Source organism: Rhyacophila brunnea, unplaced genomic scaffold (assembly GCF_057557595.1).
Source record: "Rhyacophila brunnea isolate RB1 unplaced genomic scaffold, BYU_Rbru_1.0 scaffold_21, whole genome shotgun sequence".
NCBI lineage: Eukaryota > Metazoa > Arthropoda > Insecta > Trichoptera > Rhyacophilidae > Rhyacophila > Rhyacophila brunnea.
The window spans coordinates 9,735,332-9,761,934 of record NW_028232871.1 but is presented as its reverse complement, the minus strand read 5'-3'; the positions used below and the strand labels follow the sequence as shown (position 1 = coordinate 9,761,934).

The following is a 26,603-nucleotide window of genomic DNA, read 5'->3' as shown; positions in this document are numbered from 1 at the left end:
GAAGAGCTATAAAAGGCTCTCGACTTTTGATTTTTTTTAATTTTGAAAATGCTTAACAATTTCAATAAAATCGGCCGGGAGAAGTAATTTGATTATAATATCGATTTCTCGGAAAATCAATTAACCAATCTCGAATTCTCGAGTAAATAAATATTCTTGAATTCGAGAATTTTATTATCTCGAGAAATGAAAAAGTCAAGAAATCACAAGCTCTAGATTCTGTACATAATTTAAATTAATTTGAGTGTTTAAATAAACAACATTTTTTTTTTTCAAATTTTATTTATTTAAAATACGTAGGCTTACATCAGGAGAATGGATGCGTTTTCATGGACTGGATGGATAGCAAATTACGCAGCACATGGGATGCACTGGCATGCTACACATGATTTAGGTGCTGGTGCGGCACATGGTGGAGGTGGGGGTGGTGGTGGAGCACATGCTACTGGTGCTGGAACTGCGCATGGTGGAGATGGGGGTGGTGGTGGAGCACATGCCACTGGTGGTGAAGCTGCGCATGGGGGAGGGGCAGGTGGAGGTGGAGCACATGCCACTGGTGGTGGAGCTGCGCATGGGGGAGGGGCAGGTGGAGGTGGAGCACATGCCACTGGTGGTGGAGCTGCGCATGGGGGAGGAACTGGTGGAGGTGGAGCACATGCCACTGGTGGTGGAGCTGCGCATGGGGTAGGAGCAGGCGGAGGTGGAGCACATGCTACTGGTGGTGGAGCTGCGCATGATGGAGGAGGGGCCGCTGGAGCACAAGGCACACACGATGGAGGAGGCGCTGGTGGTGGAACGGCGCAAGCTGGCAGTGGTAGACATGGGGCGCAGAGGACAGGTGGCGGCGAGGGAGGAGACACGCACGTGGGTGGTGATGGCGGAACACATCCGCAAGGAATGCATGCCGAATACGCACTCTGAAATTTAACAAGTTGTATTAATATACCTATTAAGTATTATGTTACAATATACCAGAGGGTTGGAGCTAACAGTTTTTTTAATTGCTCCGCTCCAGGACTTAATATTTGCTCCAGATCCACTCCGGGTAAAAAGTATTAATATGTTTTATAATAAGTACTTTGCAAATAATAAGTAGTTTTGAAATAAGGTTTATAATCGTCCTTTTCGTTATAAATTTTATTAAACAAAATTGCCATAAATTTATTAAATTCAAGATAATTGGCCTTTGTGGTGACCAGGTCGGACGGCCCAATGGGCCTAACAGCTGGTTGGACTGGACCGACTTGAACATCTCTTCCCTCTCAGGGCACATTCTGAACTGTCTGAACAGCACCTCTCTTGGCTGTGATAACTTTTAGAGTGAGATAGACAGTTTAAACGGCTAACTTACCGTAATAATTATAATACCGTAATAAATAAATATGATAAACTTTTACAAACCGTTTAAAAAAAAATCGCGTTAACATCATTTTACTCCCTACTTCAATAAAATTATAGTTTGTCAATGTATGGCTACGGCCGTATGTTGTTGCTTAACCACTCGGGAATGCCAAAAGAAATGGCGTATTTCAAAAGAACACTACCTTATTCTTAGGTCAATAATTATTATAAAGCAATCAATATTCGTAGGATGTTTATCACACTTGAATGGTCAAAGACATAGCTTATAATTAATGTCTTTAGAATTATCTTCAAATGTGTTAATCTTGCCCATTTTTTGAATAATAAAATGCCTAATTCTTGTCAAATTTGGGATCACAGAGATTATCAATATAATTTTTTATCGTAAATATTTCACTATAATAATGTCGACATAAATTATACTAATGGTTTTATAAAAGCGTTTAAAAATTAATAAATGTAAAAATTCTTAACTCCACTGCACATGCATGTACTGAAATATGACTATATTCTAAAACATTAGAGCGAGAGGTTTAAAATAATACTATTTTATGTAATGAAAATACTTTATGCAGTCATCAAATGTTTAAAATAAATATAAAGCATACTAAGGCTTCAAAATTATATAAATAGATTATCTACAACGTTTAAGGAATGTCCAGGATCATGCTTTGAAAATGCAATAAAAGCTCTATTTTGACATACGCTGAGCATGTCCGCCCTTAATATAAGTACAAATTTAGCAGCCAAACATTTAATTAACATCATAATTTGAATTAAACAATAAACTTAACACAGCAAAAGATGGTATTTACCTGCCCAGCAATGAGAATATATACGAGACCAGTTAATGTTTTTGAAGCCATCTTGTTGCTGTTTCTCTGAAGCAGACAGTAAGTGTATGGATTTGAATTATTTAACATAGCCTTATTTATACTGTTTTGATTAATATAAAAATACATCAAAATAGATTATTTTTTATTATAATTAGTGCGTGTTATGTTTAATTATTGCACGCACAATAACACGCACTGTATAATTATTGCTTGATAGGCATTTTTTAGGACACACACTATTTGCAGAATTTCAAAAATATTTGGAACAGTTATGTATGTATCGTTGTTGTCAATTTTCATTTGTTTATTTGTCGCGAATTCATTAACGGCCCACATTCTCAGCGTATGTCAAAATAGAGCTTTTATGGTATTTTCAGAGCATAACTTTGGACATTCCTTAATCGTTGTAGATAATCTATTCATATAATTTTGAAGCCTTATTATCCTTTATATTTATTTATTTTAAACATTTAATGACTGCATAAAGTATTTTTATTACATAAAATAGTATTTTTTAAACCTCTCACTCTAATGTTTTAGAATATAGTCATATTTCAGTACATACATGTTCAGTGGTGTTAAGATTTTTTGCACTTGTCTTGCACCCCTCGCTAATGGTGCCTGATAGGCTTGACACGAGGTAACGGTTCCAATCCAGAATAAATCATGACTGCGACCACGTAGGTAATTGACAGGCGCATGGAAATTCAAATTCATTAGGACACCAGGATTGGAAACCATCCCTCGCGATAACAGGCAAAAGTGTTTCAACAGCAGAAGAGACCGACGAGATTCAAGAGAGTAAAAAGTAAGCATGCCTTGTAGAAATGCAGTCGGAAAATAATCATCTGACGAATTATCGAAAGGAAAATAGTTAAATGTTTTAAAATAAAGACATCGAAGAAATTTCTTCTGGACGCGTTCTAAAATAAGCTTATAGGAAACCTCATAAGGACACCAGATAATCGACCCATATTCAAGAATGCTACGCACTAATGAGACGTAGAGTGTACGTAATACATTAGGATTCTTGAATGGTTTGGATTGTCGCATGATGAATCGCACGTAGAGCCGTGGAAGTTATATGCGAGTGAAAGGATAATGAAGAATCAAAAATTATCCCAAGATCTTTCGCCTCAGATTGACGTTTTAAAGAATTTTTTGACATAATATAATTGTATTTAATCGGAGTTCTTGACCTAGAAAGCATTTGTCAGTATTAAATTTTAATTTATTATTTTTTGACCAACTTTCAATTGAACAGAGATTTCTCTGTAACATGCAACAGTCCAATTCATTGCGAATTGGTGCATATAATTTCAAATCATCCGCAAAAAGTAAAAATTCTACTCCATCCATGGCTTAATTATTATTCTATCTATAAAATATCTAAAATTATATATGATCCAATGTCATAATTTAAAATACTTATAGATAAACGAATATTTTTTGACTAGTATATCTACTATGGGTTGGATTATGCAGGGTTTAATTGAAATTTAAAAAATAACAAACACTATGTACACATTGTAGTATTAGTTCAGTGATCGCCAAACGGTCGCTCGCGAGTTACCGGTAGCTCGCGTAGAATATTTTATCATATTTATAAATTTGCCTCTCGAATTTTATTATTGGACTCCGAAATGAAAAACTATCCTGCTGTATCTATCGTCGAAAATTTTCAAGAAGATGACCCTTCATCATAAATGGAATTGATAGAATTTCAATGTGATTTATCACTTAGAAGTGTTGCCTTAAGGGGCAGCTGAAGAGCTCCGTATTCAAATATAATTTAGTATGAAATCGACCTCGGCGTTGTACGCACGTTAATTTAAATCGATCTTTTGGCAAAAATCACTAATCATCGGAGATTTTATTTAAAAAAAAAACATTATTATTAGTATTATTACTATTGTCGACCTTCTACATTATTATTATTGTGGACAATCTTACATTATTATTTGATAAACACCACCTGCACGTGTCCGCTGATCAGAAAACAGGGCTGTCAAAATAATATAATATTTGTAAAATGTTAATTTCATCATAGTTTTTAATCAAACCTGTGCAAGTACATACTGATAACTTGGGTGGATATCGTGGTAAACATACTATTGATATATCTACGGGTATATTATTATTATAACCCAATTCAAATTGAACATAGGTTGATACTCAAATACTATTATAGTATCTTTATGATTTCGAGAAAATAATACGATGGAATATATTATATAATCCATTTTGGTTGCCAGTTTTTACTGCGATGAATCACTGTGTTCCTTACTGTCTTTTTTTATTCGTAGGTTTGTTTACTATGTACACCGAGAAATTTCCATTAATAATATCGGAAATGAGTTGGAATATAATGCAACCAAAACTGGAAAAATTCTATTATGGGTGTTTACTTTTTGAATTAGTTGACCCCAGAAAAACAGGTACATGCCACTACGTGAACCACAGTGGATATTATGCCGGGTCCAAATTGGCAACATGTTGCCGGCAACCTCGTTAAATTTTACGATAAGTATGATAATTATCGTAAAAATTTTTAAGCCATTATGATAATTATCGTAAAATTTATCGAGGTTGTCGCGCGACATTGTTTTGCGCCAGTGTGGACCCGGCATTAGATGCACAAAACTTAAATAAAATATATTATAAATTAAATTTAAAAAGTACAATATAATTAATTGCGTCGGCAGCCCTGTCAGACACTTTTTCTAGCGACAGTCATTTTTATAGTCATTTTTTATATGCCCGCCAGTCGGATGGATTAATAAAAAAATAATGTGTCTAGTGACTGTATGTTAATAAATATTTTTAGGCACTCTTAATATAATATATAATTTCGCCCATTGGCTTTACCTACCACTTGTTTCACTAGTATAAAAGTGAAGTTGCGCAGGCAATACAAAGTCACTTTCTTTTTATAGGCAGACAGTAAATTCTACGTTTTAAAAAATATGCATTAGAATTAAACAATACCTATTATTTTTTATATGTAGGTCCTAAACATTACAAATAAGCACTATTCATTAGTAATGTTTTTTGGATAGCACATGAAATAAAAATGTAGGTTGATATGTATGTCAACATCCTTCGTATGTTTAGTTGTCGGACAATTTCAGGTTAAAAAGTTATTAATATATTATTAAGTTTATATCGTGGCCAACACATAATCAAAAAAGTTATCATATCCATTATATCAGTTGCAATACTTCCCACCAAAGAACTGATAAACATATTGAATTTAGTAACATTAAATGTTATTAGTAAATTTATTAGAAAATAAATTTTATTAGAAAGTACTATTTTTTGGTCACCCCATAGCTTCACTTCACAAGCTTCACTTGTAGGGAGTTTATCGAGACAAACATTGGCGGCAACCTTTTTATATTAACTAGTAGACCAGTTATTATGGACCACATGTAAAAAAATCATATTTTCAATTCTCAAGGCCGATTCTGTAGAGCGTCCTCTTAACTGTATAATCTGTATGGCATTTCGTCCCAACAGAAAAGTATCCAATTTTAGTTCGAATTGCGCTCAAAATGAAGGCATTGTTTTGTTCTACCTACTTATGTGAATCAACGTTTTCCACTATGAAGGTGGTTCCACAGATGTACATCTTGATAATTGCATTCGGATGGGAGTGACAAGGTACTCACAGAGAATTGAAAATAATGGGAGAAAAGTAAATGCCATTTTTTTCACTAATTATTTTTACTTTTACTCACACTTATTTCAAGATATTTTTCAATTATTATTTAGTTTATAAATAAATAATTAAAGTATGCATGCATTTTATGTTTTATTAGAAGTTCGATGTCCTAATTTATTTTAAGTAATATAATAATATTATATTGTATGGTACAATAAAGGACGATGATAAAAAATATATAAAGAATGAATATATTGTATAAGTAGCTCACCAGACAATTTCAATTTCTGAAAGTAGCTCACATCCTTATTGAGTTTGGAGACCGCTGTCTTAGTTCAATGAAAACATATACGTTCTACTAACAAAACTATTTATGTCGGACCTTAACAGCCTACCTCCACCCTTCGCCACTGGAATATACATAGGCTAGGGTAGGTTTGGTTTAGTAGGTAATGTTACTTTACCGTCACCCGAAATCTAAAATAGACCGGAGACTGTAAGATGGGGCAATACATTGACCCTTCGGATAAAATCTTCCACTCTACAACACGTGATGTATCCCTTTTCGGTGTCTTCGTTCCTACAAGTCAGGAAATTTAAACTTGGAGAGTTGCAGACGTCTTGACAGGTTGCATTGCCTAGTGTTCTTGCTTCAGCGATAGAAACGAAAGGGTTGTTTAACCCGAGGAATACGACGGCCTTGTTAGTTGTTATATCGCGTACTACCTGTGGAAGTAACAACCAATTAATACATGTGTATAAGGATATAAGTAACACGAACATAATGGTAAGTGTGTTGCCTTCTGGTTGAGGCTGTGCCATGGTTTAATTCTCGAGTGTAGAGAAATATGCATAATAACATAAACACGTGGTAAATAATTGGGAGCGCGCCAAGCGGGAATATTAGGGGTGCAAAATACCTGGGCGGCAGGTTTTAAGAGACGGAAAAAGTTCCAAGAACCAGTCACCAGACAATTAACTGAATCAGAAAGGTACAATATTTCAAGAAAAAACAATTTGTCTAATGAGGTTATTTCACAGAGTCGCATGACAGGTAATTTTATTCCATGTTATCAAGATTATTTTATAAATTTGAGCTCCATTGATACTATCCATCGTTTACATATTAGATATACCTACAGTGGAACTCAGATCTACCGTTCTCGCATAAATCGTTTTCCCACAAGGATCGTTCATTTTTGAAAGTCCCGCCAAACCACTCACTAGAACAATGATAATCCCGCATTAACCGTTCCCCGATTTATCGTTTTCTTCGATCTATCGTCCCATCACAAACATTATTGACCGTTTTTGTGGAATATTTTCCATTTCGCTTTCCTAGAATTAATTGTTTATTATTACAGACTATTACAGACCTTTCGGGGGTCTAACGGGGTAGTGCATGCGTACCGCACGATACTGTATCCTGATAGTGTTGCATAGCCTCTCCTACTCAATTCCTACCTCTACCTCCACGTGGTGAACCCTGGAAACCTGAGCAACTACACCTAAGATCAGGTAGTCAACCCTGGTGGTAGGTGTAGTCAGGGCTAACGGAGAAGGAAGAAATGGCCCTCCGAAAAGTGGGTTGGGCGTGGGGCTAACAACCTCATCCCGTAAAAAAACACATTGTTACGAAACCACAACAACATCCTCGGAAACCGGACACTAAACTCAGACAACCTGGCAAACGCTTTAAGGAAATACGATTTGAAACATGGAATACATTATCACTCTATCGACCAGGAGCACTTAAACTCCTTACAGAACAACTTATAAAATACCAATGTGATATTACGGCCCTACAGGAGATGCGATGGATAGGTCAAGGAGTGATGGAGAAACGAGACTGCACTATAATCTATAGCCGCCATGATAGTGAACATCACTTTGGGACTGGATTCATCGTAAGCAAACGAGTGAAACATTTAATTATTGGGTTCGAACCAGTCAACCCAAGGATCATGCGACTGCGAATTAAAGGAAGTTTCTTCAATTACTCATTTATAAGTGTACATGACAGAGGATAAGTCGGATGAGGAAAAAGAGGACTTCTACGATGCATTAGAAAGCACGTACAACAGTTGCCCAAAGCACGATGTGAAAACAGTACTCGGTGATCTAAATGCCAAAATAGGACGGGGGAGATATACACTGCCATTGTCGGAAAACATAGTCTTCACAATGAAAGTAATGACAATGGTACCCGACTAATTAACTGTGCAGCGTCACTAAATATGGTTATTGGTAGCACAATGTTTCCCCGTAAGGATATATATAAGGGAACTTAGAAATCCCCGGATGGGTGCACAATAAACCAAATAGACCATATTTTGATAGACAACAGGTACATATCGGATCTAATGAGCGTCCGGATATACAGAGGGGCTAATGTAGACTCAGACTATTTCCTAGCGTTTGGAAAAGTTAGAGCAAAGATCTCAAACACCAAAAAGGAAATGGGAGCAAGAGCAAAACCCTTTGACACAGAGAAACTGAAGATTCCGCAAGAACTGGCTCGGTACCAGGAGAGCTTGTACACTCACCTGAGCAACAATGTTGAGGTTGGAGACCATGAAAAGGTGAATCAACACTGGGAATAGTTCAAGACTGCCATAGTATCCTCAACTAATGATAGCTTGGGACGCCGAAAAACAGGTGAACGATCAGAATGGTTTGACGAAGATTGCCGCGAAGTCACTACGAGAAAGAATGAGGCTTACTTAATGATGCTACAGAAGAAAACACGGGCATCAGACGATGAGTATAAAAAGCGCCGGCGTGACGAAAAGAAACTACACAAGAAAAAGAAACGTGATTTTTTAAAAAAGGAAATGATCCTACTCCAAGAACACTATAAAGCCCAAGAAAGTCGGCTGTTCTATAGAAAGATAAATAATGTTAGGAAGGGTTTCAAGCCTCGTATCACAATGTGCAAGGATGACGATGGCATGATACTCACAGAAAAGCACCGTATTCTTGCCCGGTGGGTGGGTTTCTTAGATCAACATTTAAATGCCCCCCCATAATGATGCCGGCAACACTAACATTAATACTCATGACCCGGAATCAGTACAAAGTGGCATGGATGATAACGAAGAACCACCGACATTAAATGAGGTAAAAGGTGCCATGTCAAGGTTAAGAACAAACAAATCGCCTGGAATAGATAACCTACAGAGTGAATTAATAAAATGTGGGGAAGAAAGCCTGCTCAAACATTTGCATAGTCTAATCCACCAAGTATGGACTTTAGAAAAGATGCCAGAGGAATGGAAGGATGGGCTGATTTGTCCACTGCACAAGAAAGGAGACCAACTAGAATGTAGTAACTACAGAGGGGTGACACTCCTTAACTCTGCATATAAACTGTTGTCGATTCTGATATTCCAGCGGCTGGAACCCATTGTAGAAGGAATACTCGGGCACTACCAAGGAGGCTTTCGACGAGGGAGATCATATTGTGTTACTCAAATATTCACTCTAAGGCAGATTCTAGAAAATACCACTGAATTCAATATTAACACGTATCACCTGTTCATCGATTTTAAGGCAGCTTATGATAGCATTAATCGATACCGGTTATACGAAGCAATGCGAGAATTTGAAATTCCGACGAAAATAATTAAACTTGTAGAGATGACAATGACACCAGTACAATGCCGGGTGAAGCTTCAAGCTGAAATATCCGAGCCATTTATATCACTGAATAGCCTCAGGCAAGGTGACGCTCTGGCATGCCTCTTTTCAATATTGCGCTAGAAAATGCGATACGGGATGCAAAGATTGATGCCCGTGGCAACGACACGATATTTACTAAGCCTGTGCAGCTGCTGGCGTATCCCGATGATATCGACATCATTGCCATATCAGAATTGGCACTGAAAAAGGCATTCACAGCACTAGAAGCCTCTGCCAAAAGAATGGGTTTACAAATAAATGAGGCAAAAACTAAATACGTGCCTGTCTATGTCACACCACGAGAAGTCGCACCAAAGTTAGATATTGGTGCATACAAGTTTGATACGGTCGACAGTTACATATACCTTGGATCTCTTGTAACTCGAAATAATGATATTACAGAATAAATCAGCAAGAGAATCATGTCTGCGAATAAATGCTACTTTGGCCTGTTAAGACATTTTAAGTCCCGCATACTACGAGTATCTCGCCGAACTAAAAGCACTCTTTACAAGACACTTGTAAAGCCAGTGCTCACCTACGCATCGGAAACATGGACATTAACTCTGCGAAATGAACGAGCCCTTCTTTGAAAGAAAAATTCTCCGCCGTATATATGGACCGATCAGGGATGGCACCAATTGGAGGAGAATATATAATGCTGAGCTCTACGGGCTGTATGAAGATTGCAGCGCAGTTCAATCAATTAATATTGAGAGACTGCGATGGCTAGGTAATGTGCACCGTATGAATGACAATGAACCGGCAAAGAGAGTGATGTCCAGCAATCCAATAGGACGTGGAAGAAGAGGGAGGCCAACGGTTCGCTGGTTGGATGGAGCTGCCAGTGACTACCGTATTCTGGGGGTACCAAATTGGAAAGCGGCCACACTGGATAGGAACAGGTGGAGGGAGCTGTTGGAGGAGGCCAGGACCCACACCGGGTTATCGCGCCCCTGATGATGATGATTACAGACCTTTCAGTCGCGTCGCTTTGTTTGCACAGGTCGGTCGACGCTCAGGTGTGCTTCGTATCTCGTATCACGAAGTTTTATAAGTCGCAACTAAAATACCCCCCATGAAGAAACTAGAACTCTAGCTGAAAAACTGAAAAAAATTCAAGACGACGAAAAAATCCAGGAGATAAACGAGTTTTTTTAAATTTTTTTTTAATATCCCGCATTTATCGTTTTTTTCGAGAGTCCCTTGAAAATCGTCGAATCGGGGTTTCACTGTACCTAATTCAGAATTTAATTGGTAAAATTAATAATATGGAAGTAATAATTATTGTTCTTTCTTCTTTCGACCATGTCCAATCCTAATAGGATCATATGGGCCTCCACAGAGTGGAGATTAACTGATTTTATTTTTACGAGAAATGAATGTCGGCCATTTGCTCAACCTATTAAGTCCATACTCTGACTCATACACAAATTGAAAAACAATATGTGTACTTACCAGACCCAGGATTCGAACCTGGGACCCTCGACACTATAGACCGGTGCTTAAGCCACGCGGCCATCGTTTTTGTTAGGTATCAAATAATTTGATGACAATAAAATAATTTTTCAACTTTTCTTTGACTTCAACAAAGTAATATTTTTTTAAGTTGTGGAGACGGGTATTTTGGGCTGGCATCTGGGCGACAAGCTCTCTTGGCAAAACGAAATTCCGCTTCAAATTCCTGGTCTATGGCAGTGGGGTTTAATTGGATCCAATTGGAATCAGATCAACGGTCATGATGCCTCAGTTTACGACTTACGTCGATAGCTGAATCGTTGCTATTTAGTCTACGATTGCTCACGACCATCGTTGGGTCTGCGAGTTTGCTGGTGTAATTTGGCCTCGTCTTAAGTATAGTTCTTCATCACGCTATTAGTTATGTATTCTGTATTATTTAAATCTACGGGTTAACTAACACAGATAATATTAATACTATCGACCGAAGGTACTTGATGGATTTTGAATTTAAATTCAAATGGTTTTGTGTTTTGTACTATTCCATTCGAGTCGTTTTTTGCGACCCGGGTTTCGCCTTTCGGCATCTTCACATAATATGCTATCGAGTGTATTGTTATTAATAAGACAGGGGTTTTTACTAATAAGGTTTTTTACTGACACTTGAACTATTTCTAATTTGTTAGTTGTACCTACTTTTGTTAACCTTTGACTGATAGGTAGGTAATGGAGTTTTTACCTACTTTATTGTATTGATTTATTGGAGTTAAGGGTGTACGTTGTCAGTGTCTGTTTGCCTTTGGTGAGTGTACACTGCGCCTGAAGATGCCGAAAGGCGAAACCCGGGTCTCAAAAAAACGACTCGAATGGAAAAGTACAAAAGACAAATCCATTTAAATTTAACACAGATAAACAGAATATTTATAGGTAGCATATGCAGGGCTCGAAATGGACCGGAACGCACCGGAGCGCCGTTCCGTATCGTGAAATCGGTAAAATTATCGCTCTGTCTCGTGGAAAAAAATTGTTGAACGTCTGAACTAGATAAGCCATTTAACACACTTATTTTTATAAAATACGCATAAAGTTTGATAATTTCCTAAATATCTTCAGAAAATTGTCGAGCGCTCCGGTTCGTAATCTTTTCCATTTCGAGCGCTAAGCATAGGTACAAGTTTTGTATTGCGTAAGGAGCGCATTTTTTTTTATTGCTACAGTCGCTAAAATACTTTTCTTTGTCCCTGGTTGGCACAGTTCATGCCAAAACCAATTGAATCACTTAACTTATAAAACCATAGTGGCACTGGAATTCCATTGGGGCTATAGCTGAGATAGATTTCTTGCAAATTATTATTTTGGTCACTAAGCGTCAGGGTGGCAAAAGTCCCGGTGTAAATTTCCAATACCATGTTATTTGCGACGACCTTATTCCGGATGTTCTGAAAATAATATTAAAATTGAGTTAATGCGTATACAGTATAAAAGAGAATATTGTATTGTAATGGTTGTTATTCCAGGCAGTCTAACAAGTGCATATTCCAACGGTGTGTAAGAACTGTTTCAGACGGGACACCGGTGTCGCGCTCGTATATAATATAGGAGGCCTTTGTATTCGAATAAAGGGGCCTTTGTATTATGTTTATGAACGACCCAGAGCTAATGAATCAACGCATAATTTCGCGTTATAAATCGAGGGTATACTGACAGAAAGCATTAACTCATTAAAACAAGTTCTGAGATAATCGCAAAAAGAACTTTAATTTTTTTTTCAAAGCAATCTCCCACGTAATTTTTTTTATGTTTCAAAAACTTTTTTTTCTACATTATAAAGACTAACCTTTATGGCAAACACATGATTTAATAATGTTTCTATTTTCTCACCATTATATCCTATGCCTTTGTGCGTTTTAACAGGACGTAGAGCGTAAAATTGTATACATTTTGGCATTTAAAACAGAAAAACAGCAAAAACTGAAATAATGCGTTCTGTCAGTATACCCTTGAAATAATAAAAACAAGGGTATTGGCGGCTTGAGAATGTAGTAGCCAACGAAAAAGTGTACCGGACAGGCGTTGACCCCTTTATTCGAATACAAAGGTCTCCTTATTACCTATATACGAGCGCGACACCGGTATCCCGTCTGAAACGGCCCTAAAACAGTTATCTAAAAGGCGAATCTTTGAGCTGGTAGCCGTATTACCAGGGCTCGAAATAGACCGGAACGCACCGGAGCGCCGTTACGGTTCATAAAATCTCCAAAATTATCGCTGTCTCGTGGAAAAACTAATTTCAATTTTTATAAAATACATATAAAATTGTTGGTATTATGGTAAAATTATCGAACGCTCAGGTTCGTAAAAAATCCATTTCGAGCGCTACGTGCTACTATATTCGTTCGATCTAGTGGCTCGCGGTATGTTGTAGTGTTATCTAGTATACTATCGCTAGTGTCCCAATGATCGCCAGCTTATACAAACGTAACATGACCTGTGGGTCTATTCTATACTTATCGAACACTAAAGTGATAAATTGTATCAAACTTAGGGTAGGTTTGTATCAAAATATTAGCACTTATTGTAACAATTACACGAAGTTGGTTTTTATTGTTGCAATAAGTGCGATATTTTAACAGCAGCAAGTTAGGTGCTAGTTTGATAATATTTATCACTTTATCACTTTAGCGGTCGATAAGTATAGAATAGACCCACTGGTAATGTCCCTGCTGGAGGTAGATAATATTATATTGAACACCTTTACACGCTAATGTAGTATATTTTCGATATTGAATAATATTACCATTTCCAGCGTTTTCCAGTTGCCTCGATTGAACTTAGCCCATTGGGGGACAGCGTTGAAGTGGGTGTTGGACGCCTTTTGCATCGGGGATAAAGCGAAGTCAGCCAAAGGCGCTAGATGGCCTTTTTCCAGTAATCGATCTGTATCGCGTATCCTTAAATACTGGCCTGCCACGCCACCAAGGATTGTGTTCAGAGTGGTGAATTGGGTTTGTCTTATATATATTTGGTCCATTCTGAGAGGTTTAAACATATCGTGAGCTGGAATGAAATGTTATATTTTGTTTTATTTTTAATTTTTACCCTATAAGATTAAAAACTCCTCATTAAAAACCATTTTTTATAAACATATATAAAGAAGATCAATTTATACTATATATCAATGGCGAAGGGTGGAGGTAGGCTGTTATATACGACAAAAATAAACTTTGTCAGTCTTACATATTTGTTTTCTTTGAACTATTACTACAATTAGAGTGTTGGTTTTTTTTTTTATTAAATCAATCAAACCCTGTCTAAAATCAAATAGTTTAGGTATACTATGGACGATCCGACAAAAATATTTTACACTTTTTCAGTCATAGCTGTTATTTGTTTTTGTTTAATTAAGAATATTTACCTACATTTATTACTAACGTGATGGTTAGTTATTTTTTAAATTAATTAAGCCCTGCTTACACCAAACAATAATCGATAAAAAATATTCTATTATATGTAAATGGTTTAATGGCATAATTTGAGATATTTTATAGATAAACGAATTTTATAGATGGAAGAACTTTCGATAGTGAATTGCAACGACAACGTTTAAGCTTTTATTTACCTCTCGTGTAACTAGGGAATGCAATACCGGTATTCCAGTATTTATCAATACCGAAATAACGGTTTTAGAAAAACAAAATACCGTAATTTTTGATATTAAGAAAGCACACTCGTTTACGTTTTTGAAAATGAATTATAAGTTATGTGGTGCTAAAATGCAAATATAATTGAAACCAACACAGATGAAAAGATAATAAAATAAATTTCATCAAATATATTTTATATAAGTACTTAAGTAATTGTCGCGATGAATTATTATATTATTTCGAAATAGAAAACATCCGTGACAAAAATCTTTAATTTTTCTATAATTATTGATGACTGACAAGCGTTGAATTTAAAAAGCTTTCCTGTAGCCGGACCTATTTACACTTGATGAACTTTTGAGGGCTTTATTTAAAATTATCAATATACTTATTCAAATTATTTGTAAAAAATCACTAGTTCTACAATTATGATCAATACATATTTTTAAATGTCAACATAATAAATTAATGTAGTATCACTTCCCTCCATTTTGTATGTGAAAACAAACTGTCACTTTTATTTTTAGTATTCTTTTTTATCGTCTGCATTTTAGGGTTTGGAGGTAGATAACTAACACACCGGAATTGTTTCGGAAACGACGAGTTTATTTGATGATAATATATACTAGATTACTACATTTTATATAATTAATTTTTTTGGATGACGAAATATGCGTAGCGCGCGCGAGCAGTGTTTTATGCGTGCTGTCAAGGAAGCTTCTCCCCGCCAAAAAAAACCGTCACACTTGCGAGCTGTGCACAAAATGCGGCGTTGCCATACCTATTTTTTTTTTGACAATGTTGCCGGTCAGATATTTATTATTTATTTTATTTTCGACCATATCCGATCCTAATAGGATCATATGGGCCTCCACAGAGTAGAGGTTTGTATTAACAGATTTTGTTTTTACGAGAAATGGATGTCAGCCACTTGCTCAACCTATTAGGTCCATACCCTGACTCACACACACATTGAAAAACAATATGTGTACTTGCCAGACCCAGGATTCGAACCTGGGACCCACGGCATGATAGTCCAACGCTTGTGCCGCGCGGCCACCGTGGGCGTCAGATATTTATTAGACAGATATTAAACATTATTTTCGCAACCAGCCGTTACTATTTGTTGGCTTCGATACCGATTCGGGCCTCTCAAGATACACAAAGACATCCCCAAATGGAGACCATACAAGGGTGTCACAGTAGGTATGTAGGTTTTTGCTATAAAATAATATTTTAAAAAGATTTTAATAGCTATATTTATTGATAAGCACCTACTTCCGTTTTTTTAATGTTTAAGAAATACCGAAAAACCGGTATTGGCATTTTCATTCGGTATTGCAATCCCTACGTGTAACTATTGACAGTTAGGTTAACTTAACGTCTATTTATCTGGTCATAAGAAATATAATTGAAGCGCTTACTTATAAAATATCTTGTCGAACGTTGAATATTTTTAATCTGAGAAGTAAGTTGATGAGCGGTGTACAATACCCTGAAAGTATTTCTGTCAAAGCAGGACCTCATTAATAAATGAGGTCTCGATCCTTGAACGCTTACGTCGACGGTGGTGTGTGGAGAATTCTGTCCACCACAATCGTTGTCCTTTGTCTCGATGAGGGGTGGGGGTTGAGTTTTGCACTCTACATCTCCGAAATTGACATTCCCACTTCGGATCCACTTCTTATCACAAGAAAATTGAACCCCGCCGACACATTTCAAAATCTGAAAACGGTTATTAGATTTTTTGATACAAGTCAGTTATGGGTAGGGATGCCAATCCCGGGATCCCGAGCTATTTTCGATACCTATGAATCCCGGGATTGATAAACGTAATCCCGAAACTTTCGGAATTGATTTTTTTATCAATTTTTACGGAAAATAAAATAAAAATGAAAATATAACATAAAAAATACTTTTAATAACATACTACTACAATAGAAATAAACTGAGTTTGAATGAAGCTTGATTTATTACCCATGTCTTGCCAATTCATTTTATTTTTTCACATAAATTAATAAAAATGAGAAAGATTGAAAAAAACTATGCTTCGGACTTTTAACAAAGTGATTCCTCCATGATTTTTAATGCATTTTTCATTAATATAAACGTTTTATTATCTCTCCTTTTACAATAATAACAATTGAAATTTGAAAATATGACGAAACAACAAAAAATCAAAGGCTGCCTGGGTACCAATATTAGATCAGTATCATCATATCATTCAGAATAATGTTTTAATTACTTACTTTAATCTTTATTTTTTATATTGTATTTATTGTCAACACAATAGGTTATTTTTTATTTTAATTGAATTTGTGTCTGTATTTGTTATCTTTTCATCAATAAATAAAACTGTTTTACTTTCACATTATTATTTATATTACAATATTATTTACTCCATTAAACCTATGTATTTCCAAGATTGAACGTACACAATATTAACAATAAATGTCTTAATAGTATAAATTATACTAGATTTATTTTTGACCGATTTTATCAACGTTATTTGTATATATAAAAATTTAATATTAACTATTGAAAAAAATGCCAATCTGGGACTAGTCCCGGAATCACCGGGATCGTCAAATTGTAATCCCGAAATCCCGGGATCAAGATTTTGGCTCGGGATTGGATTCCCTACTCAAGAGTATCCAAAATTATCTCTTTGGATTTTACGTGTATTTGCTGTCTCAAATAGTCGATTGAACGGCACTCACCTATTTTTATCATTCAAGCAATGAGCGATCTAAGCCATCGTCTTCAAAGTAGTGAGGTTCCAAATATCTCGAAACCCAGGGGACAATACAGTTAATTACAGTTAAAAAATGACTCGGCTCTCAAAGATATGATACCCAGTTTAGTATAAAATCTGTAATCTCACTAAACTCATTTTCGAATAATTTGGGTTTGAGACACATTGGTTCTAAGATAGGTAACCCGAGATTGATAATAATTCGGCCTGAGATTACAAACCGTACGGAAAAGGAAATAAGACGATTTTGGGGAGGCGCTAAAGATAACTGGACGATTGCCATTTGGACTTCCGTATATAGGAATAAAATGCGTGAAGAAATATACGTAACATTAGGATTTGAAACATCAAGTAGACAACATTGAGACGATACATCAGTGAAACGGCAAATAATTTTCAACTATAGGCGCGACGAAATTTTGGACTCGCTGGCATTCTGAGAGCGAAAGTCGAGGTATGAATACGTAAATTTGTTTTGTGATAGCGACGGGGGTATTAATTCTTAAATCATGTAAAGATGACTAAAAACATTACACATTTACTTGAAAAAGAAAACATGTCAATGAACATATTATTATTGTTACTAATAGAACATACGTTAAAGTGCCCACCACCACCCGTCATATATGCACAACCGTGGATATGCACGGCCGCTTTCTATGACGCTTTAAACGTGTCTGAAAGAAGTGATTTTAAGTGCTCATTCCGTCCCGAGACGGAGCCGCACGGGACTGATGCTGCAACCATGCACCGTAGTGCTGAAAGAAGAAAGTTAAGAAAGAAAATGTTTGTTTTTGGACTGGCTCTGCTGTCCGCTGACGTTAAGCGCTTTGTGTACCCGCATACTGAGTGTCACGAATTGAAATGGATGAGTCTACAGAAGAGTCGGGACTATCCCGCTCCCCATACGACGCTGCAAATTTCTCAAATGCCGCAAAGTTGGCCTCGGTTGCTACCAGATCTCCATGACCAATTGGGCCCGTGTGAGGACGGACCCTGGCAAACAGCTCCGCTCGTTCGAATTCCATAAGCGGGCAATCCCAGAGGATGTGTTCAACATCTTGGTGGTCATGCCCACAGGTACAACCCGGCCCATCTACTATCAAGCCAAACTCGTGGAGTCTGGCGGCGAAGTTGCCATGGCCGGTGAGGAACTGGCTAATCCAGTGCGAAGGTTGGAGTCTTCTAGTTTGGTGCCTGCAGAATACGTCTGGAAAAAAACGGTAAGTGTGCCGCCCCTTGGGGGAGGCGGTCCACCTCGCCTGCCATGCCGCAAATGCGGTCTTGTACACAATGTCACTTACAGTCTTCCTGTAAGGAACGTCCTCGGATCTCTGCGGTGGTGTCAGATGGACACCGGCGAGTATTGTGCTGATCCCCCTCAAGAGGAGGGTGATCGATCCTCTGACTTGGACGTGCAGATCGAGGGGTAGCACCCCCGCGAGTACGGCAAGCGCGTCAGTAGAAGTTGTGCGGTAGGCTTTGGTAAGCGAGATCAGCGCAAATAGTGCGCGTCTCACGAGAGTTAAGGAGTTTACTCGAGAATGCCAAATGCTGGAGGCGTAACCGGCAATTCCCATGAAAATTGCGCCGATAAACAGAACATTAAATGGACGCATGTTGGATTTATATGACAAATTATATTTCGTTCGGCATGCGTCATTTGCACCCGCGACCCGCAATCCGCGCATCTCCTAGCCACGATCTTTTTAGACCATGCCTCAACTGAGGTATAGCCTTAATATACAGTTGACTTTCAATTCGGCATATACCTGAGCAGTTCCACCATCATCGCGTCCAGATATGATGCTGTTATTTATTCCTCTACATATGGCGTAGACATTTTGATTGTAGACGAAGTTCAGTTCTTCACCCTGATTGGCCACCAGCTCTCCGTTGTCCAACTCGTAAACTGGTATTTTTTCAGAGAGGTCACCTAGTTTGACCTTACACGGACCTACAGAAAGATAATAAATTTATTACAACACTCCGAACATATTGATACTAAAATTTTGTGCACCCTCTGAAAACAAGCCTCAACCAGTGTTTCGTAAGAAAATTAACGGAGCAGCTGTAAATTGATAGAATAAGTTATAAGTTAAGCAGAGAAGAGCCAAATCGACCCATTATTATGGTGTATTGTGATGGAAATCTCCATTTGTTTTCATGTAAAATCTGTATCCGTCATACCGAAAGAAAAAATATAGATACAAGCGCATCTATTCTATACACAAGGCTGCTATCGGCGGCTATCGAGGGTAGTTTATCGTGTTTATGTATTGAGGTATTATAATTGTTACAATAAGTTAGCCGTCTAGACTGTCAAACTGTCTATCTTGCTCTAAAAGTTAACACAGCCAAGAGAGGTGCTGTTAAAACATATCACTATTTGACAGTTCAGACGGTTAGCTTATTGTAACAATTATAATTCTCAATTATTATTCTCCCAAGGTGCAGAACCAACCTGCCACTGGTAATGCCAATTGGGAGGGCGATAACTATGTTCGACGAAATTGCTTCGGGTGTTGATATATTCCACCTACGTGAGGATGAGTATAGATGGACGTTGTTTTATAAATTCTTAAAATAGGGTCTGCTTAACTCATCCGGCGTACTTCCTTGTACCTATCTAATTTATATTTTTGTAATTACTACTGTTTACTAACTTACTATCTATCTCTTTACTGATCTATCTCTTTTTGTATGTAATACTGTTTTATATTTCTTTGTTTCTAAATGTCATGTTGTGAACGTCTTAAACTTATAATTTGTAATGTCCATAATATGTTAAAAATTAATAAATTGAATTGAATAATACTTTAATACATAAATATAATAAACTACCCTCGATAGCCGCCGATATCCGCCGATAGCAGCCTTGTGTATAGAATAGATGCGCTGGTATCGGTATCATATCGATACCGGTATCCTCTCATGCTTCAAGGAAATTAGCTACTGGGTATTTCCAAACATTCGCATTATAAAAATAAACAAAATAAAACTGAAGATAACATATTTATTGTGTTGATCTTTGACACCATTAATTAACCTTATCATCATGGTGTAAAGTTGTGGTATTCAAACTGTGCTCCGTATATAAATATTAATTTCAGAATATAATCCGCTGATTCACGACTTTTAAATACTTAATCTCACGAAATAAAATTGTTTTTTAAGAGTACTTTCTCATATCATCAAAAATACTTTCTGGAAGATAATATTGAGATGTTCGCATTGATTCAAGATCTGAGAGAAATGAAGGTAGCTGCAGTGGATCATATTATAATTTCCATGTAAGTGAGAGGTCGTGCGTTGTTTCGGAGTGGCGAATTAAGGTAACAATGCTAATAACACGATGTTTAGTGCAGATTTCGTATTGAGTCAACATTTTTTTCCTGCGGCACTAACAAAGTGTACTTACTTTGCTTGTATCCATTTTTAACACTGAAATATTTTTGTAGACTTTGGTAATAACTTTACGTGAAATTTTGAGACTAATGGTGCAATTAATAATTTGCAATATATTCAAATTACTCTGCGGACCACCGGTTGGGGACCGCTGCTCTATAGAACAATGACAGGCAATGACAGGTCATCCATAGACAACAACGGGAGGGGCGGAAAAAGTAGGGCCAGTCGTTGTGAATATTTCGGATTTCTACTTGAGTCGGCAATGTGCAATTACATTATGATCACGTCACGTACTGTCACATGCCGGTACGGCGACTAATTTAGTCTATGGTTTTGTCATTTCGCAGAATATTTTGAATGATCACTATCTCTATAAATTCAATGATGGTGCCAACTCTAATGTATTTGTATTTTGAATTGTTATTCATTATTCATGCTAATATCAATTAATTTTAACAGTTATACGTGTGCATATGTTACAATTACTTGCCATATTGCATCCATAGATAATATTTTGAACATAGCCCAGCCTGCAGACCGTAGATAATAGATAATAATTTAATTGAAAATCCACAGACAAAATTACTAAAAACAAAGAACACGCGATTTTGACATGAGCCGAAAATGTGTAGGCATGTAGAAAATGATAAAATACGTTCATTGAGTTATGCGGGTGTCGATGTAGCGCGGTCTGCGTCAAGTGACCTCATTGTTGTTCTGGTGATTTCGGCAGATTTTGCTAACTGACAATGTTTGTTTAAACGTTCAAAATGTGCTACGGGATGGGAGCATCAGTCTGATAACATTTTAAATACCAAGAAAAACGACATTACACCAATTTCTCCGTAGCGGCAGGTTAATTTGATAGCACGTGACAGCACATAACGTGATCATAATGTATTTGAACCTTAAAAATAATACGGGGTGGCCTTTTGGTTCTACTTATAAGTAGATTCCAAGATTTAACCACAATAATATAAACCTATCACACTATTTGTATTTTTAGGGGTGCAGTAAAAAAAATACGAGTATCTTATCAACAAGGGTACTGCGAGATGTGTTGGTTGTTTTTTTGTGGCTTTTTATTTCCAGCCTTACTTATCAAGTACCTACGCACAAGAACTATTTTACAACGTTTTTATTAGCTCGTATACTTGTTTGTCCGGTGGTTGTTTGTCCAGTACAAATCTTTCAATCGATTTTTAACTAACTTCCCGACTAGCTAGACATTGGAAACTTTTAGAATATATCAGAACACGATGCCAATGCATTATTTTTAATACTTTTAGCCATTTTTAAGTAGAATTGAATTCATTTTCAGTTAATTCTGTTTTGTATGGAAAGTTATTTCAGAAAAATCCGAAAAAGTAAAAGAGGGTGGTCCTAGCAACTAAATTATTAATATATATGTGCGTTACTATGGAAATCAAAATGAAATGTCAAATTGACATTTCAGTATTCTATATATTTTGTTTGTTTTTTATTTACTTTATATCAACTACAAGTTTGAGCATATTGAGCATAATAATTCAACAGAAAATTTTAAAACGTTGTAAGTATATAGAAAGTTATTTTTGTCTTGTAATTATTTAGTATGTTTTTAAAATCGAAAATGTTGAAAAACTACTACACTGAACAAGTCAGTGTTGCCATATTTTGTTAATTTATTACATTACATATTTTTATAAAAACTGGATAAAAAAATATTAAATTTTCGCTAATATGATAGTACGCATATTTGTCATCTTTTTATTTTGCTGCCATCTTCTATCGAATGTTGGTGACCAAATTGCAGTACAGTTCTCTCTATCCTAGGACAGTTTTACCGGACCACCAACGTCTTGGACATTGAGGCTGCGAAGCCAAGAAAATATTCATTTTCCCACGCCTCTCTGGCACGTTACCTGTATCTGCATTAAGTTCCATTTGAACTGGAGTAAAACCATAATTTTCATTGCGAAAAAATATAGCCTACGTATGCAGCCTTTCGGCTCTTGATAGTAGGTAATATACGTCATAATAACTATTGTACGTATTACATGGCCCCCACCAATGATATTATTAATGGACAACGCACTCAATACAGTAGCTAGCAAGTAAATTCGCGCATAGCGACATTTGCACATGTATAGGTAGACGTCACGCAATTTCCATTATGCGATATCACGCATCGGGAATTTATAGCAATATGACCTTTATTGTAACGGCGTTAGAACAGTGTTTTTAGTGTCAATGTTCATTTGAGCGAACCCGTTCGAACCAAACCATTCGGCAGACCCGACAAAAAGCATCAGGAATTTAAAGCAATATCACCTTTATTGTAATGGCGTTAGAACAGATTATGCCATTCGGCAGACCCGACAAAAAAGTGAGTGTCATTTTTTTTCAGATGCTTCGTCAGATATTTATGTCTACCTATCGTTAAGGTCAAGGGCAGTGTGATTTTCTACAGTAGTGTTCCCCAAGTGGTTTCCACTGAAACCAATGATTAAGGGTATTCCGTATATTTATAATGATTTTGTTGTGAGTTGTCGGCAATATATATTATGAAGCACTGATCGCGACTTCCTTTTGTGGTAGCCAAGTAACATGCAATTGGATAAAAAGCCATTTTGTAAGTTAGGAGACAGTTTATAAAATTCTACACGTGAATTATCATTTAATTAAGTAGGTATGTCAATAATCATATCACTTCAAATTACATTGGACAGCCACATATTTTTAAATGATAATAACCATTAAGGAAAGTGACTTTTTGGACTATAAGAGCAAATTTGTGGTTTTTTGGTTCACTTAACTGGTAGACCCGCCACGTCGGGCCTCCAGGTTAGAGACCTGTCAGCCCCCCTTTGTGGGGGCCATGACGTGTTACATATCGCCGTAGAACACTTCACCATGAGCTGACATACCGAAAGGGCAAAGCAATGAGATCAAAAAATAGTGCATTGTTTGTTGAGTATTACAGACAGATGTTCCAATTTTATTAGATTCAACAAGAACATTAATTAGACTTGTTACGAGGACCTACCAGAATTGTATATACATAAGTACATATATACGATATGATTGTATTTCTAATTTACTTACATACCTATTTTCTTCCGTATTCCGGAGGTTTTTATACGTATTTTGAAGTGTTTTATTTAGACATTAATTTGATCTCAATAATATACGGCCATCTATTCCCGATACAAAAACTCACAGTGAACCTTTATACAGTCAAATCCATATGTACAAATTGCCAAACACGCCTAAAACCATTTCAATGTGTTCAGTCCACAGAACAGGTTTATAAATAGAATTCCGATTGGCTATACCCCAATACACTACAATTGAAGCAGGGTTTTGAATGTGTGAGTGTCCTATGAAAATTAAATTCACATTACAGAGTGCAATAGTGTGTGTTGCAACCTTCAAATATACCAATATTGAATGAGCGTCAGTGCATAAACCGAGAGCAGTTGTCAGAACAAAGGACAAGGTTAAAATGACGTATTCTTGACACGTGTTTAAGTTTATCCCATATTCTTTTACACTCGAGATCGGTTGCCTGTTACTCCACACCCGTTAGGTATTTCGGTTACATGTAAATTGTACGTAAAACATTTCACTGTGGCACAGTTCGCCGTGAGTTTTCTTATCGGAAAGAGATGACCGTATGATATACGGTCTCCAATTTTATTAGATTCCATATGAACATTAATTCAATTTTCATAGCTGATTTTGCCAAAATTCATGAATTCAAGAATGAAAAGCTAACCTAACCCTAAGAAGTAATCCAGTAGATCGGCTATTTTCAAAATTTGTTTGCTGCTGGCTTCCTGTAAAGTGTAAACCGACAAGAACCGTGTTTTATTTAGACATGCATTTTATGTCAGTATTATACGACCCATAGAGGTTGGACGGCCTTTCAAATACGGACATATATTTCCGATACAGCATTTCACAGTGAAGTGTGATAGGGCGAACGGCATACGTACAAGTGAGGTACCTATTTCAGTTCCCATACGACACATCAGTGAAACGGCAAATAATTTTCAACTATAGGCGCGACGAAATTTTGGACTCGCTGGCATTCTGAGAGCGAACGTCAAGATGTGAATACTTCAATTTGTTTCGTGATGGCGATGGGGGTATTAATTCTTAAATCGTGTAAAGATCACTAAAAACGTTACCCATTTACTTGAAAAAGAAAACATGTCAATGAATATATATATATATTTTTTTTCTAGATACCTTTATGGATACCTCGCATTAACTATCGAGATTTCTTAAGGACTTTGGCACGCATACTACTCTACTTGATGCTAGTCAAATGAAAATTGTGCCGGCTGAGAGAATATGCCTTATTGAAAACTATTATTCTACCCGCATCGGGTATTGCTAATTTGAATTCGGCCAGGGCCTATGAAACCGCCTTGCGTAAACCCTGGAAAATTCTTTGTAGCGCAAGGCGGTGATGATTCTGATGAATATTTTGTCGTATTCATTGGGAACTGAGAACTGCGATTTGTAGTCGAGTTTTTTCCCATGGTAAAAGAAATGTCTGTCACATAGGACTGATATTCTGAGCATATACTTATCCTTTCTTATATGATTGCAGTCACTGGATCTGAATCAATGAATATATTATTATTGTTACTAATAGAACAATTAACAGAACATTAAATGGACGCATGTTGGATTTATAATGACAAATTATATTTCGTTCGGCATGCGTCATTTGCACCCGCGACCCGCAATCCGCGCATCGCCTAGCCACGATCTTTTTAGACCATGCCTCAACGGAGGTAAGTATAGCCTTAATTCGTGTTCCCTGGTTCAGTCTAAGAAATCTTCATCGTTCACAAATAGAGACACATATCGGACAATGGGCAACCTACGGCTCACCCGAAAACGATAAGATAGTCAGTTGCTTACCTTGGGCAAGTATTAATTCTGGTATCAGAAATAAAACAAAAACACAAATAACAAAATTCCACATCTTTGAAATAAAAACACTGGAGTCTTTGACACGTGAAAGATTTTGAGGCACTGCACGAATGAGAAGTCAAATCATTATGACGATAATAATTAATATGTATATGTAGACTATTTGCTAAATTAACCTTATCTCAATTAAAACATTACTCGCTCGTCCTATGGTGAAATAATAATTTAATTATGTACACTGTTATACATAATATTATTAATTATCTATTGGGCAGAGTGACCCAACTTGCAACGCAATGCAACGGAGAGTGACCCAATGCAACACCAGCTGAATAATATCATCTCATATTTTGTATGACCATTGCCCACTGAAGAAGGAAGCCGATACATTACACGACTGGTCCTAATTTTCGCCCATCCCGTTGTCTATGGATGACCTGTTATTGCCTGTCATTGTCTATAGAGTGCTCATACTGACGCGTATGTCGTGTTCACTTGTCGGAGTATTCTTAGTTTCAGATTTCTTTTGTATCTTGGAGACCTTGGAGTTCATCTGATTTAGTGGTTTTGTGTTATTAATAATTGGAAGTGACGATCAAAGTAAGTAAACTTCTGTGTATAATAATTTATCATAATACACTAGGACGTTTGTCAATGTGATAGTCGATTCTAAACGACAATAACTAATAACTTATTTATACTCTTCAGTCATTATAGAACACCAAACTCTGCTTGCAAGTACGTTTTAAATAAATAGTATGGCAGTGGACCACTCGTTGCTTGCGCAAAAAGTTATGCTCAGGCTTTATTAATCTAAAGATGGCGGTGGTATGACTCATTATCATAGCGCATGTACAGGG

General features: G+C 36.7%; 2 protein-coding genes across 3 annotated transcripts; one reads left to right on the top strand and one right to left on the bottom strand.

Annotated features, from left to right (window-relative positions):
- Positions 1-289: 289 nt before the first annotated feature.
- On the bottom strand, positions 290-26,083 carry LOC147070679 (salivary endonuclease-like). Of its 2 annotated transcripts, none has more exons than XM_085949123.1 (7): positions 25,732-26,083; positions 19,173-19,357; positions 16,070-16,370; positions 13,799-14,058; positions 12,281-12,440; positions 6,134-6,588; positions 290-917 (listed from the first exon to the last, which is right to left on the bottom strand). In XM_085949123.1, the coding sequence occupies exons 1-6, from the start codon at positions 25,793-25,795 to the stop codon at positions 6,566-6,568; spliced, it is 993 nt and encodes a 330-aa protein (XP_085805249.1). In that variant the 5' UTR covers positions 25,796-26,083; the 3' UTR covers positions 290-917; positions 6,134-6,565. The 2 variants fall into 2 exon arrangements, with proteins under 2 accessions (XP_085805249.1, XP_085805248.1); XM_085949122.1 differs by having other exon boundaries at positions 779-917; positions 6,134-6,584; positions 25,732-25,939.
- Positions 366-921, top strand: LOC147070680 (uncharacterized). Its single transcript, XM_085949228.1, has one exon. It carries the CDS (start codon positions 367-369, stop codon positions 919-921), a length of 555 nt encoding a protein of 184 aa, XP_085805354.1. The 5' UTR covers position 366.
- Positions 26,084-26,603: the final 520 nt, after the last annotated feature.